The following is a 15,253-nucleotide window of genomic DNA, read 5'->3' as shown; positions in this document are numbered from 1 at the left end:
TTTATGATAATCGTAAAGTGAAACGTCATTTCTTTTATTCATCAACTTCTACAGTTATGAAAATTGGAAATTAAAAACATTTAATTAAAATAAAATTGAAACCACAAAGCCTGTAGCCTTGTAACACAAAAGTTGTATTTGTTCCTAATTTTATACGAAATATTTTTAAATAATTAATATAAACTTCGAGAAGATGTAATGTTTATCAAAATGAAAAAAATATTTTCTAAAGGTTAGTCATTTTTAAATTATAATATTATATCATCTAAATATGTAGATATTGTCTAATTAGGGGAAAATTAGTAATGTGGTTACTATCAGTGGAAAAAACTTGTGACGTAATATCTGATATTCGTATAGCTGGTAGTGGTAGTAGAGTTCGAGCCATTCCCGGCATACTCCGGCATTAAGATTTTTGCAACTATTGCGGCGAGTCTGCGATCAACGGTTACTTCTGCACTTCACATTTTCTGATATTAGTTTATATAAACAAGTTGATTCGTCACAGTTTCAATAATGTTCGCAGCAAGACGTGCTCTGTTTTCCAACACAATGTAAGTCTATCTTACTTTTTATTTATAATTGACATTCGCATAGTTGATATTATATAATTTCTAACCTGTCATTCTTTCTACTTTTTGTCATTAGTATTAGACGTTTTATTCGTAAGAATTGCGTTTATTGATATTGTATATATACATAATTGTATAAAAGATTAACATTTGTACTTTAAAATATAATTACGAAAACAGTATCAAAATTTGGAATGAACTATATTTAATATAAATTGATTTCTTTTCATTTAATTAAATATATAATTTATACATGGTCATTTATATAATTTAAGTTCCAAATTGAAATTTATTTTACAATAATTAATAGTTAAATGACAAATTATCACTGATATTCAGCCATATGTATTGGATGCATCTATCAAATTTAAAAATATTGAACCAAATTACAAAAGGCAAATGTATATTTTAAAAAGATATTTAGACATATTGTCAAAGTGCTGAAATTAACTGTATATACAAAAAATCAATATCAATTTGGTTTGACCTTTGGCATGTAGATACATGTTAGATAAATACTTTGTCAATGTGATATATAAATATCATTATATTTGTAGTCCATATACATCATACATGTATAAAGTAAATTTTATTTGAATTTGAAATGTAAAAAATAAAAAGAATATACATGATAAAAAATAATAACAAAAAATAAACAACATATGACAAGATAATATTCATATTATCAATGAAAACAAAGTTGATATTTTGTAGATATGATATTTTTAAACATAAAAGTTAAGTATATAATCTATACTCTATTTTTTTTAACTAATACATATTATTCTTAACTTTACAATATATATTATGCAAATTTCTAGATAAAATAAAAATTCTATTATGTATCTTTCACTTTTAGCAAAGACACATTTGTGAGAACAAAACATTCACTACCTGAATTACCCTATGATTACAAGGCTTTGGAACCTATCATTTGCGCTGAAATTATGCAACTTCATCATTCAAAGCATCATGCGACATATGTTAACAATTTAAATGTTGCCGAAGAGAAAATGAAAGAAGCTGTCGCTAAAGGTGATGTTAATACGCAAATTGCATTGGGTCCAGCTATTAAATTCAATGGAGGAGGTCACTTAAATCACTCAATTTTCTGGTGTAATCTTTCACCAAATGGCGGTAAACCAGATGGTAAATATTGTTTTACTACACGAGATAGATATTCTGTAATAAAATCAAATATAAATTAATCAAATATCTTTTCTTTCAGCTGCACTCCTCAAACAGATTGAGAAGGATTTTGGTAGTATGGAAGAGATGAAAAAGCGGTTATCTGAGAGTACTGTTGCAATCCAAGGTTCTGGTTGGGGTTGGCTTGGATATTGTCCAAAAGCAAAATCTTTAAGGATAGCTACTTGCGCTAACCAAGATCCTCTCCAAGCTACAACTGGTCTGATACCACTTTTTGGTATCGATGTTTGGGAACATGCGTACTATTTACAATATAAGAATGTTCGACCTGATTACGTTAAAGCTATCTTTGACATAGTGAACTGGAATGACGTGAATAGCCGTTACAACAATGCTCAGAAATGTTAGAGAGTGAAGGAAAATATGATAGTGACTAAAATGATTTTTACATAGTATGAACCTTTTCCGAGAATCAATTTCGTATTCTCTCTCTTCTTGTTTGTCTTCAGAAGACATTTATGATTTTATATAAACCTGTTTCATATATATTGTACACATATAATAATAAATGGTAATGAAATTTGCCAGAGAAGTTATTGTTGGTTTAAAATCAGATAAAAGAAATATCTTACTAGTTATATTATTTCATAAAGATTATTTTTCTTTCTTAAAAATATAAAATATATTTCCAAATGTTAAACCGATATTCTTAAATTAATAAAAGAATCATCTTTTACACATCAAGAACGATTTGAAAAACTTTCGCGCTCAAATCGAAGCGCGCTATTTAAGTTATCATATATCGATAACCATCGCGGTCATTTCCGTTTTCATCTGGCATAATATCAATGGGCAGTGTGAATTGGAAATTTCGCATGAAACGTCGCGTTATTTCGCTAGGAGAAAACAGACATCAGCGCCACATGGTTAATAAGCTGCACAAGCGAGTGCCGAGAAAGAAGAAAAAGACGCCTAACTCGCGCCTTTGATAATCGATCGGTTAGAGTTGAATTACTTTGCGTCGCGTCGCGACGCGTCCACGCCGTGTCTCGAGGAACATCGCGGAACTAGAACCAGTATGGCCGGAGGTCCTCAGCTGTTTTCACGTCACTGCCTACGTATCTGGTGAGTCGAAAACATTCTTGTCATTTTAACCACTTGTACTAATAGCACATTCGTTATGAATGCACGAACGCGTTGCTATCATTGTAGTTATCGTAAACTCGTTTGTGTACAATACATCCTTATTTATTATAAATCCTCGAATGCCGTTTGCGCCGCAAATTAATTTCCTGTTTGCTTTGTCAATCTAGAGTACACAGTAGATACGTACAACTTTAGTCAGACAGATCAGTTTTAAACCATCGCGACATTGTATTCCTTTATTCTGTTTCATAGTTAGTTCATTAGCATGGTTAGTTTGACTTTATACGATGACAGTTCGTAAATACACTACATGTATAAAATATAAAAAATCGTCCGAAAAATTTTGATCGATTATTATTAGGGATAAAAATTCTACGTTCCTTGGGTCATTTTCGACATAATCGGGGTTTCCCATTGTTAAAAAATTTTAATTTGAGGAAAATATGAAAGAATCATTGTTAATACGCGTGATTTCTTAAAACTTCAAAAATCTTTTTGTTTGTCAAAACGAGCGTTAAATTAGGACATAAAAATTCGAAGACTAGGGCTTAAATGTAAGTAATTCGAACATTTCAAGTATAATTTTTTTCGAAATATTTCCTTGCAAATGAGTATCTGAATAAATGATTTTGATCGATACTTGACATTTTTTTTACACGTTCTATAATCTATTTCTCTGTTATGTCAAGGAGGGTTTGAAAAAAGAAAGTTCTCATCTATATTGGCTCTTAACGTGTGCTCGTACGTATATTTGCATAAAGATTGAACGATATGCGATGTATAAAGATAAGTGCATGTATGTATCGTATCTATGTAGTTAATTCTAAGATCAATGAATCGAGGAGTACGTTCGCAGCATGTTTCGAATGATTCAGTATGTTAGTGCATATTAGAAGTGTTAATTATGATCGAAGGGGGCGCTTTCGTCTTAGTGAACGCGCGTGGAATCGACTCGTTCCTGCCACAAGGCTTTTGCTGGTAAAATACGAAGCCACCCGATGGTACACATTTACACAAATACGTTCGAGTCGCGGATCGTTACTGAAGAAAATTATACCGCGCTTCTAGGATTAGGATTTTTTCAAAATTAGGGTATGCAGGTGCAACGTCGCGGAAGGTTGATGCCGAAAAGACCGGGACACAAACTAAGTCTTTGTGCTGATTTAAGTTCATTAGGGATACGTTAATAGAAATTGACTATCAGATTTGTTGTGAATAAGAACGCTGTTTTGATTCAGCGATCGGGCCAATACGAACTTAACAAATTTAAACAAATTTTTAAATAGAAATCTTTATATTTTTTGAAATTATTTTAATTTTTTTAGCAGTTAAAAATATTATATACTTCAAGATAATGGAAGGACTTATATTTAATGTAGGAAAAGAGAAAAAATAAAGAAATGTTTCTGATATGTATTTGAAAAGTGTAATGTTTTTGCCCTTCATTTGTTTAAATAAGTAATAGTTTAATAAGTTGAATATGTTCGATGGAAATTATTTGTGTATCGATAGCTGATTAAAAGTGGTACTATGAATAAAAGTGCCAAGTATCTACTTTGATTCAATATCTTTGAAAGTTACTCTTCTTTTCTCGGAACTTTGCACGTTTCAGTAAATCTTGACATGTATAATTTTAATAGAATACTAATTATGAACTTTCGTTGAACATGACATCTATGTGTTATAATTTATTCTTCTATTAATCTTAATATATATTAATATAAAAATGTTAAATGATATTTATTATAAAGTTAATAGTGTTTAGAATATCGTAAATCAAAAAATTATGATATTAAAAATGAAACAACATATATTTATCAAAATTGATATTACGAATTTGGTAGAATATATTTCATAATTATTATATTACTTATTATATAACATTATTAAACCATCTATTTTTCATGATATAAAATAAAATGCAAAATATAATAAATTATAAACGATGAACATTCAAATTATAATTATACGTGACATAATATTAGGAAATTTAGAGGAAAATTTATCATTTTTGTGACAGTGGCCAAATGTCCCAGTCACGTTTCTGGAACGAAATCTCATGAAATATGAACATGCGTCAATGATACTACTTATATATAACTTACTCACGATGCAACGTTGCGGAAAAACAATTTTATCGAAATATTGTAATATTTGATTCAATATAGCCTGTTAACGTAAGATAGCATTTGTTTTCGATTAAGATATATGTATTCATCAAGATATTTATCTAATATCTTTTCAATTTTATCATTTTGGCAAATAACTCATGTCAGTAGCCACTAGTTATGTCATTTTTGTTTTTCTTTATTCACAAATAATTTCAAATATTTAAATATATGTTAAAAGACGAAAATATGATAGACAGAACATTTTAGATAAGAAGGGCAAATAAATAATTTGCCTACTTTACCCATAAAAGTATTACCCCTTTTTAGAGGTGGATTCCTAATTAGGATGTGCAGTTATAATCTAAAATCATGAATAATTATACACAACACTAAGTATACGATAACCGGGTTTCTCAAATTTTCCAATAACATTAATAATTCATCTACGGCATTTATGAAACTATTACAGTTTCAGAAGTGGCTTCTATAGTTAGGAATTGCAATTATATAATTTAAGAACATAAATGAATATTTCTAAATTTTTCTAATAATGTTAACGCTTCAGCTACTATAACTATTATGCGAAACTATTATGCTTTGGGAAGTAACTTTCGTGGTGTAGTTATAATCTAAAATTATGAATGAGTAAACACAATAATAGATATGCAATAACCGAGAGTCTTTAACTTTTAACAATATTGATAATTTGGCTACTATATTGACGAAACGGTTACTGCCTTTAAGGGTGGCTTTCGTGATTAGGGGTTTGTAACAAAAGTTGGATTAGATTTTTGAGTGAGCAATAACAGGCGGTTAGACACGTATTCGTACATGGTTGAAATAAAGATACGTGGGTGCTATTGCCGACATCGTTGGATATCTTTACTTATTGATTGCTCCGTAGAAATTGGCCGGCGCCGCCCGCGTCGCATCGGTCGATCGTCGGGTTGCAGGCTGACGTCATCCGTGCCTCTACGCCTATTGATTTTCTCCTCTAGGCGCGATGTGATTGGTCCATAAACGGAGAAAGCGGGCATGCACGACCCTGGACCACGATGTCGATCGGCGCCCGCGCACTCTACATCGCTAACTAAGGGTCGCCATATTGCTTCCAACCACCTACTACCGTGTATCACCGGTTTCGATACTACTTCACTTTCGAGGGCAAATTCCTATCCAGCAACCATGTGCGCATACCTTCGTCGACTTAGATCGATCATCCGAAAATATTTTTAATCATAGATTCGTTGTCACATCCTTGAAAGTTTATCCAGAAAATTCGAATGATCTAACGATTTCTTACTTTTCGTGGAAAAATTATTTTACATAAATGTATGTAAGACACGCTAAATTTGGAATAAGGTGCACCGGGATAGGTCTCTTGACAATTTCTTGCAGCCGTTTTTCGTTTACGAATGGGATTTATCGCCTGCTTCTTTTGATAAATGAAGCATTTCCCTGAAATGCTTTTCATCAAATAGTCGCTTCACTTCTTCGATTTTATCTGCCTATTTTGGCATAAAAAATAGGAGGAATATATAGGATTTCTACTTTAAATTTGATTTGTTGGTTTGGACAAAAATAGGCTTCTGTGATACATTTGAAAAACGTTCCCATGTCGTGCTTTTATGATATAAATTTAACGAGAAGAATAACGTATAACACTCCAGTGAAATAGTTTAACCAGCAGCTACAAAAATAGTTTAAAGCATAATACAAAAAAAGCTTACCAAATGATAATTAAATAATAATACGTATATATTTATTACAAAATGAAGATTTCAGATTGAAATCAGCTTTTGGTTTACTCCGTTTTTGATGGAAAAATGATGTTAAATGGAATTTTGCATCGTTGGGAATATGGTTTACTCTAATCACTTGAAAGTAACTCACACCTGATACGGCATCGCAGTAATTCTTTGAAACCAAACAATTCGTGTCGCTACTGATAATCAGGACTGATGCTTTTACGATCAATTTATCTTAATTACAAGAGCTGTCCCTCACAATAGGCGTGGGATTATACACGGGAAAAATTAGGGCAATTGCATTGAAAAGAATGTGTCACCGTGGACTTATTATTTTCCATTTTATTTCGGTATTAATTCATATTCATAATTATCCTATATCTTTGGGTAACGCAGTGTCGTAACGAGTAATTAGTATGAATAGTTGCACGGTTCTTCCTGGCAATAAATTATGGAAAATTATCTGGCGAACCTATCATTACGTTAAATAAATTGCGAGGGAACTTTGCTGCGCAGAAGTGCAATTTAGAAGGAAATTGGTGTGCAGGCCCAGTGGAATAATTTAAAGTGATGTCAGAAAATTTGATTTGTCTAGCCGTTTTAGCAATGAATTTTTTTTGTACGTGCCTTGTAAAAAAAAATTATTTATCTATTAATTATTAACACATAATTTTCTGGATTTGTTCTGTAAAGAAGACATGGTACAATATAGATAATAGAAAATAGGTACATTTATTATTTAGTTAAGTAATAATTGATTAAAGTACAATGTTGCGTATATGTAATATCTAGAGATGACCTTTTTAATTCTACTATTTTTTTTAGCAAAATCTTTAAAATTCTTGCTTACGTATAATATTTCTTGTGACCCTGCTGCGTTCTTTGAGCTATTTTCCATTATGTGTTTCTATCCTTAATAAATTTCTTAAGTTTGAAGAGTAGATAAAATAATCGTTGTTTGATCTTTTATTTCAATTTTTTGCTAGAGATTTTGTTACAACACTAAACTTTTTTCTTTATTTTTTGTTAAAACGGGGGACGTGATTCAGGCACAAAAATTCGAAGATTATGACAGGGCTAGAAAAACTACGTAAAATATAACGACTAAGGATCAGTTCAACGTCGAACGGAACGGAAATCTGACGAGCAGTTTATAAAAGCGTGGGTTTGGGCTGTTGACTACGCACGTATCCTGACGTCATTGATGTGTATGACTCATTTGGCGAAGAATTCTATTTCATGAAAACATTCTCACTTCCTATGGTATATCTCGCATTCAACGCGAGATTAGTACTTCTAACTTTAGAAATAAAAAAAGAAAAATAAATATGCAAACTTTGATAGACAAAATCTTTTATCAACTTTTGCATGAACTGGTAGAGATATTTATGAAAAAAAGATAATGCACATATGTACCCGGTAGCATAATCTATCGATACATGTGAAATATCAACTATTGCATTCCATTGGAAATAGATTTAATCTTATTGGGAAATATTGACAGATTTTCTGTAGTCTGTTAACATCTCTGTTTACACAATCTGTTGTATATGTAGACACCACAGATATCCTAACGAGGGATGGGTGTGCGACCTTTGTTTCTCCGAGCAACCCCTATACCTGTCGCATCTTTAGTGTATAGTATACATGTAGTAAACAGCCGGACAGAATCTTTCGCCTACTCGAACGGAATGACCATATTTAGCAAGCAGGTATTATGTAAAACACGACATGCATCGATTTGTGAATAATAGGAAAGATAGAATCAGACTAGTCATTTCGAATCTTTCAATACATCTTGAGACTTATTGCGCAGACATATTTCCCATTGAAATGTTATAATCTGTTATCTACCGTAACTTAGTTAAAACTTAGTTAGTTTATAAAAAACACAATATGATCTTCTTCGAACAAGAAGCTTAACATGATGAGAATTAAATGTTTCACCGCCCTCAAAGCGATATCGTTAATTTATTTTTTCACCGATTGAATTTACATTCCACTTCATATTTTACACTTACGGTCCTATTATCTGTATATCTCTTACACTCAGCCTATGCAATAAATTTGAAGACGTAAAAAGTTTCTCCGAGGACGTTCTTGAAAAAATGGCCAATGGCGTTTTCTTGATGTCATTTAATGAGCATTGCTGTAAAGCGTCATGTTTTACAAGTTTCTGCTACGGATTGTTAAATATATCATCGAATCAAATATCATCGAATTGCACGTGACTTGAAACGTGTTTTTGTTATTCTTGATTTTCGTCTTATTTCGATTCATTGAATCTCCCTGATTTTACTTCTGCTAAAAATTTAGGTCTCCGATGTATTAATTCTTTACAGCATTAGTTGTAAAAGAACCATTGAGTCAATTTTACGTAACGTCTGATCGAGCCCCTGTAATCATTTTACGAGACTCGTTAGATGTGGCTTCTCTAACTTGTACTTGTCTCTAAACCGCACACGGTTTAATTGTTGACCAATACTACTTGATTCGAGTTAATTTCTAGGATAATAGCTTCTTTTATCTTATTATGCCACTTAATTCATAACAAAACCACCTTTGTTTATGCTTGTTCTTTTTCAGAAACCAATAAAGTCCAACATATATAATATGTATTTAATACGCTTTAGTTATTTCAAAGAAAACATTCATCATATTACATAATTGTTCTGACTGTAATTCTATAATTTTGTAGTAAGAGTAAATTTGTAATACTACTACTAGGTATTTATAATACCCAGGATGGATATTGGATGCGTCAACAAAGCTTCATTTCCAATTTAAAAATCGCATTAAGGCACGGAGATTGCAATTTTACGTCAGCAGGGTCTTCGGTTGTATCCGGACTACCCCAAGCACGTCTATGGGGAAAGCTCAGTCCTGAACCCTTTCGCGTGGCCAGGTGATCGTTGAAAAATATTGGCTCGCCGACGATCCGAACAGAATAAGCGTAGAAGCGAGCAAATTTATCGAATCGATAAGAACTTATATAAACACCGATGAGATGAGAGCGTTTTCCAAAATGGACGACGAATTTGTAACAATGAATGCCAGCTCGAATAAAGCTATGATCGATAGTTTCAATTAGAACTGTTGCGCAGACGTCTTTTGTTAAAACATATCGTTGTTGGTGTGTGAGTATTTATGTGTAAGTATTTCCATAAAGAGAAATAGAATTTATATATAGAAAGGAAAAAGGGGACGAGAAATAGTTATAAAATGTAATTGTATAATTTGTCTTTTTAATTTTGTAGTTTTACAGTAGTGTATAGATTTCTTAGTACTTTGTTATTGCTGTACAGCCGAGTAAATAGTTTTTAGTTGAGATAAAGGAAATACGAATTTCTTTTTATTATTTTATTAATATGAAATAATTTAGAGCGCAATTGCAACGAATAATCCCATGTATGTACGTGGACCGTACCCTATATTTGTTTCTATGAGGCACTCGAAAGTATTTGCTAAGAACTCCAAAACCACGTACGAAGCATTTGCTCATAAAAATAGACTACGATTTTACTCCAGAGAAATGCAATTACATTCTACAGCCGCATCGTTGCAGGCACGAAAAAAAGTGAGATCACAAAAAATCAGATATCATCGTTACGATCACCAAAACCATTTCATCTTAATCGTGTATGACTCATCCTACGTATAAATTAAAACGGGAAAAGGTGAACCAAAGTGGTAATTGCACGTGAAGTTCTTAGAAGTATCACTGCCTAAAAGACTCAGGTACTCAAGAGATCTGGAAGTTTTCCGTTGCAAAAGTCATCTTATTAAATAGAACGGCTTAAAATTCGAGCCATTGCCCGGAGAAGAGAAGAAAGACTAAAAAAAGTTAATGAAAAGAAATAAATTAGAATCGAGGCGACCCGAAGGGCTTAAAGGACACATGGGTAGGGGTAACTATCAGGTGACCGGCAGATGGCGCCGACGCGGTAACTCGGCCATCGGCTAATGGACGCCGCGGGGGTAAGTGCGCAAGCGCTCCGAATCAGTTCGTCACTCGACGACCGACCGCCGACCGGAGGTGTCGTAGTTACTCGTTGTCGTGCAGCAGGGTGGTTCAAATAGTAAAGTGAGTGTATGTGTGTGTGTGGGTGTGCGCGCGTACACGCTCAGCCGTGAGCGATACGTGGATGAATACATTATAATGTCCGCGTACGTTAAGAGTTTTGAGGATCATCCAATCATAACCAGTGCACCGACATAATAGTGACCGTCGACTGTGAGGCTCGTTGAGTGTTGTTTCATCGTTTCCCATCGTTTCTCAAGGTTTCATGTCCTCTGTCGCATCAGCGACTGTCATCATCGCTATCGTCCGAATCAACGGTGAACGTGAACGCTTAACGCCCGAATTCATTTTGAGAAAACGAACGACAGATTGAGCTTGGTTCTTGAACAGGGAGTCGAAGGTAAGAACCGTAGAAACGTCTTCGCTACAACGATCGATCGCGAAAATCTATGTATACGCGATGGATGTTCTTTCACCTACGCCCGTCTCGCTTCTCGCGACACTTTTCTACTACTGTTTTATCGATTATGCCGTGTCAGTTTGAACTCGCACATCAAAGATATGCGGGGAATATATTGAGAATATTCGCTGGTAAAAGAGGTTACACATTATACTTGGTTTTGGTAAATGACTCCTGTCAACAGTCGCTCGACGACATTTTGTATACATCGCTCACAGTATACCCTTCAGACCGTGCATACGTATCGGTGGTTTACTTGAATTGTGGCATAAATAGGAAAAATATATATATTTTCCAGAATAATTTGCAGTGGAAAATTATTAATTACTCAATTATTTGTCCAGAAGATTATTTTTTTCTTTTACAATTTAGTTACTAATCTATAGATTTTCAGGCTTCTAAGAAAATATTGTTTTTATTGCTCATTACTCTAAAAAAATGTTAAATCCCCCTTTGAATCATAATATTTCTCTTGCCAAATAATTCTATTAGAAAATTTTTGATATTTTTATTCTGGTAAATAGCTCACTCTTAAAATTCATTTTTCCAAATACTCCAAAAGTAACAATCTTTTTTAATTTGTTACGCTTTTAGCAATCCAACGGTAATTTGTACATTTAAACCCCTATACGTATGTTACATGGTGCAACGACTGTGCACTCGAATCGAATGGTAGGTCATAATATCGATAATCATCACTGTAGCACGAATCGAAATACATTCGATTATCACAAATAAATTACACGATATTTCACTAAATACGTCAAAACATCAATCTTAGATATTGACTAAACATATTGAAAATGGAAAAATTCAGTTATACTTGTATAGATTATTGAGGTTACGTTGGGTGGGGAACGATATTTATCCAATTGGAAATCGAAATAGATATTGAAAATGGATATTGCGTCAATTATATTCGAATCGATGATAGATCGAGTTATAAGAGATTTAAGAATCAATTAATAGAAAATTGAAATTTAGTTGGTTAGAGTCACCGTGTAACTCGAACTCGGTTGCTGTTATCGATTACGTGGTGGCTATGTTTTTACGTTCATCTCAAGAATGTACTTGCACACGCAGCGGTATACGTTTCCATGAAATCGCAGTATGTACTCCATTTCCTGCTATACATATCATTCAATTCGGTTTTTATATTCTTTTTCGATTTTTTCTTCTCTAATCATAAAATTATAAATTAAATAGAAAATGAATATAAGAAAAGACTTCCAGTCTAATAATATACATATATGTATAAAGTTAACCCTAAAAAGGTTAAGAAGGATAATACAAAGTCAAGCGATCTTAGATAAAATTAAGGACGAATTATTGACATTAAATGAATACATGTTAGTTTTAAAAATAGCTATTGTATTTATTTTATTTCTTCTTATTTCAGTTTAATCTAAATTTAGTCGAGTAAATCTACAATAATATAGATTTAGATCTATTTTTGTGTTATAACGTGTCAATCGATAACCGAGCAAAGAAGAGTAATGTTAATTACTAACCTGCTGACTGTTGCGTTTCAGTCTATGAGCGGAGGTGAAATTTTCTTGCTGATATCTTCCACCAACTTTTACATCCATACGGAACACCACAATACGATTGTACCGAAATTACGTATTTACGGACGTGTAATATATATACTTCTACCTTTCAGATATTATTGATATTCCTTTAACAAGAAGATCTGCCTTATTGTATGTTGCAATAACGGAGAATATTCAGTGGAATATTGAACTGATAGCGACGGTTTTTTTTTTCACCAGTGGCGCTATACGCTGCACAGAATAATTACCGGACCGTTTATTCAAGTAACTTGGATTCTTAACAAATAAAATAAAGAAATTAAAATGCCTTATATAAATTAATATTTTTTATTTTACGCGGTGAATAAGATACACTTTTATAAATAGATGGGTGATTTTGTAATTAAATAAGATGGTAGGTTTTAAGGATAATTTTATCTCTTTGAGAATGAATTTTATAAATTTATTAAAGTCAGAGAAACTTTTTGTTTTTCAGAAAAAGGTAATATACATTGTCTTTTTGTAGTTAAAGTGTCCTACCTAGCATTTCTCCATTTTTCAAGATGTGAAATATTTGAATTTCTCCATAGTTTTTATCTATCAAATAAAGTTATATTATGCAGGCTATTTATATATATTTTTAGTCGAATAACGAGTAATAAAGATGGTACTATGAAAGTAATATTCTATTTTCTTCCGTTTCCAACTGATAGAACGTTCTTAGCTAAGGAAGCTAATACATATACATATGCCATTATATGCAAAGGTTAACTATTTCAGTTTAACCAGAAACATTTCGTACAAGATATACTCCTTATTAACAATATTTGTTCGTATATGCATAATATGTGACAGTATCCTTCAAGAAGTTAAACATTAATATTTTCATGATTTTCAGGACGTTTAATCTTTCTCTGATTTTTAGTCGTGCAATTAAATCCATAAAAACGGTTTACAAAGAAACGTGCTCCTGCAGCAAGTACGACGATTTAAATCGTAGCTCATAAAATCGAATGGATGAGATCAGTACTTGTTCAGACTCCGCAAGTGATTCGTGTCACTGCGTAGTCAGTCAACGGTTGCAGTCTTTTTCAATACTCGGCCGTGACTATCGGTTGATCGATAGCGATGATATTGTTATTCTCGTATCAAGGATACTCGTGTTATCAGATATTTGATCCATTTTATTATAAGCATTCAGATGTAAGAAATCATTTTTCTAAATCATCATGTCGCGTTTACAGCGGCGCGGTGTACCCGTTTCATTTAAGCGATGCTTTAAGCTCGAACCAGCATAGCTGCTTGTTTGCATTTCTAAATGGCGCAGTAATTATCGAAGTCAAGGTGCGTCACGAGATTTAAATACGCTTAGAAAAATAAAACTCTTGAAACCTGGAATTAAACATTGAGATTTTTTAAATCCGAGTTCTTCTAATTTTAACGTACGAATTTAGAATTTTTAAAATTGAGAACTGATAGGTAACGTATATATTTCATTAATTGATATATAAATGTCGAAATTTTTCTGTTTACAAAAACGAATTACCATCATGTATCACTGACGTAATTTAAAACCTTACATGGAATTGCGTCACCTCGGAGAGATTTTTCTTCGATTGAAACGTCACTATCGTTTATCCTTCGCGTGAGATAACACCAGAAGGATTTCCATTGGAACCCGCGTAGGAAAATTTTCTTGAAAAAATTCTTCGACGTTTTTTGCTCCTCTGATAGTGTGTAATTTCTTTCTTACGAATAAAGTTTATTTTTATTTCATATCATCTCACCTAAAAACAAGAAGGCTAGAATAATTTAAACAGCGCATTAAAGATTATTTTTCTTTATTGTGTTTTACTAGATAGATTAAGAGTTCACTAGATTGATTAACTTTACTGTACGGACTTCAAAGAAGTAACTTCTTGCTTTAAAGCAAACCAATTACTCAGAGAGGATATTTTAAAAATGGATCACAATATTCAGTCGTTAGTACTACGCTTGTATCAAGACCATCTCCTTTCCTTGTTTTTCCAATTCATCTGATCGACCTTTCATTTTCTCGTGGGAAGACCATAAAGTAAGCATCTTTGATGTCGCATCGAGTGGTAATAATACGTTTACTGGCGACGATAATTGTATCTACCATTCGTCGTGATTGAATTACAGGAGAAGGCACTTTGCTCAGGAGCAACTTCTGCAATTTCTTTGCTTTGAATGTATCGTATCGATCTTTGGATACAATGATTCTAACTGTTGTTCCGCTTCGTTTCATAAAGAAAGGAACCTAGCCTGACTATTGGTCTATTGTTGGAATAACGAGGAATACAGTACACGAATTTTTATTTCTAAATCAAACGAAATTTTTATTTCTAAATCATACATTAAAATCGCAGTGTACAATATTTAATAGAATTTATATCCAACATTAAAATTATCTTCACATCTTTGAGTGAAATTTATTAGCCGTTTAAATTTTAATACCCTTGAAAATTAGTTTTATCATCCTCGCTATGATAA

General features: G+C 32.6%; 2 protein-coding genes across 14 annotated transcripts in view; both read left to right on the top strand.

Annotated features, from left to right (window-relative positions):
* The first annotated feature begins 346 nt into the window (after positions 1 to 346).
* Positions 347 to 2,313, top strand: LOC126863828 (superoxide dismutase [Mn], mitochondrial). The gene is made up of 3 exons (XM_050614412.1): positions 347 to 554; positions 1,432 to 1,721; positions 1,801 to 2,313. Exons 1-3 carry the CDS (start codon positions 517 to 519, stop codon positions 2,127 to 2,129), a joined length of 657 nt encoding a protein of 218 aa, XP_050470369.1. The 5' UTR covers positions 347 to 516; the 3' UTR covers positions 2,130 to 2,313.
* A 261-nt stretch (positions 2,314 to 2,574) lies between these two features.
* LOC126863810 (kinesin-like protein unc-104) overlaps positions 2,575 to 15,253 on the top strand; it is a 35,450-nt gene continuing 22,771 nt past the window's right edge. For 9 of the 13 annotated variants that reach the window (XM_050614368.1, XM_050614367.1, XM_050614362.1 and 6 more), the window contains exon 1: positions 10,725 to 11,147. The gene's annotated coding sequence lies outside the window, so the exon portion shown is untranslated. Of the gene's footprint in view, positions 2,847 to 10,724; positions 11,148 to 15,253 lie in introns of those variants that run through there. The other 4 variants (XM_050614358.1, XM_050614370.1, XM_050614369.1 and 1 more) reach the window with 4 other exon arrangements.

This window comes from Bombus huntii, chromosome 3 (assembly GCF_024542735.1).
Source record: "Bombus huntii isolate Logan2020A chromosome 3, iyBomHunt1.1, whole genome shotgun sequence".
In the NCBI taxonomy this organism is placed as follows: Eukaryota; Metazoa; Arthropoda; class Insecta; order Hymenoptera; family Apidae; genus Bombus; species Bombus huntii.
Note: the sequence above shows the minus strand (reverse complement) of the source record. Positions and strands in the feature narration are given on the sequence as shown.

What these genes read in the sequence shown, in the direction of transcription:
- LOC126863828 (XM_050614412.1), top strand. Translation starts at nt 517, where the DNA reads ATGTTCGCAGCAAGACGTGCTCTGTTTTCCAACACAAT. An exon ending in GCTCTGTTTTCCAACACAAT is followed by an intron (nt 555 to 1,431) that starts GTAAGTCTATCT and finishes TTTCACTTTTAG; the next exon opens with CAAAGACACATTTGTGAGAA. An exon ending in AAATGGCGGTAAACCAGATG is followed by an intron (nt 1,722 to 1,800) that starts GTAAATATTGTT and finishes CTTTTCTTTCAG; the next exon opens with CTGCACTCCTCAAACAGATT.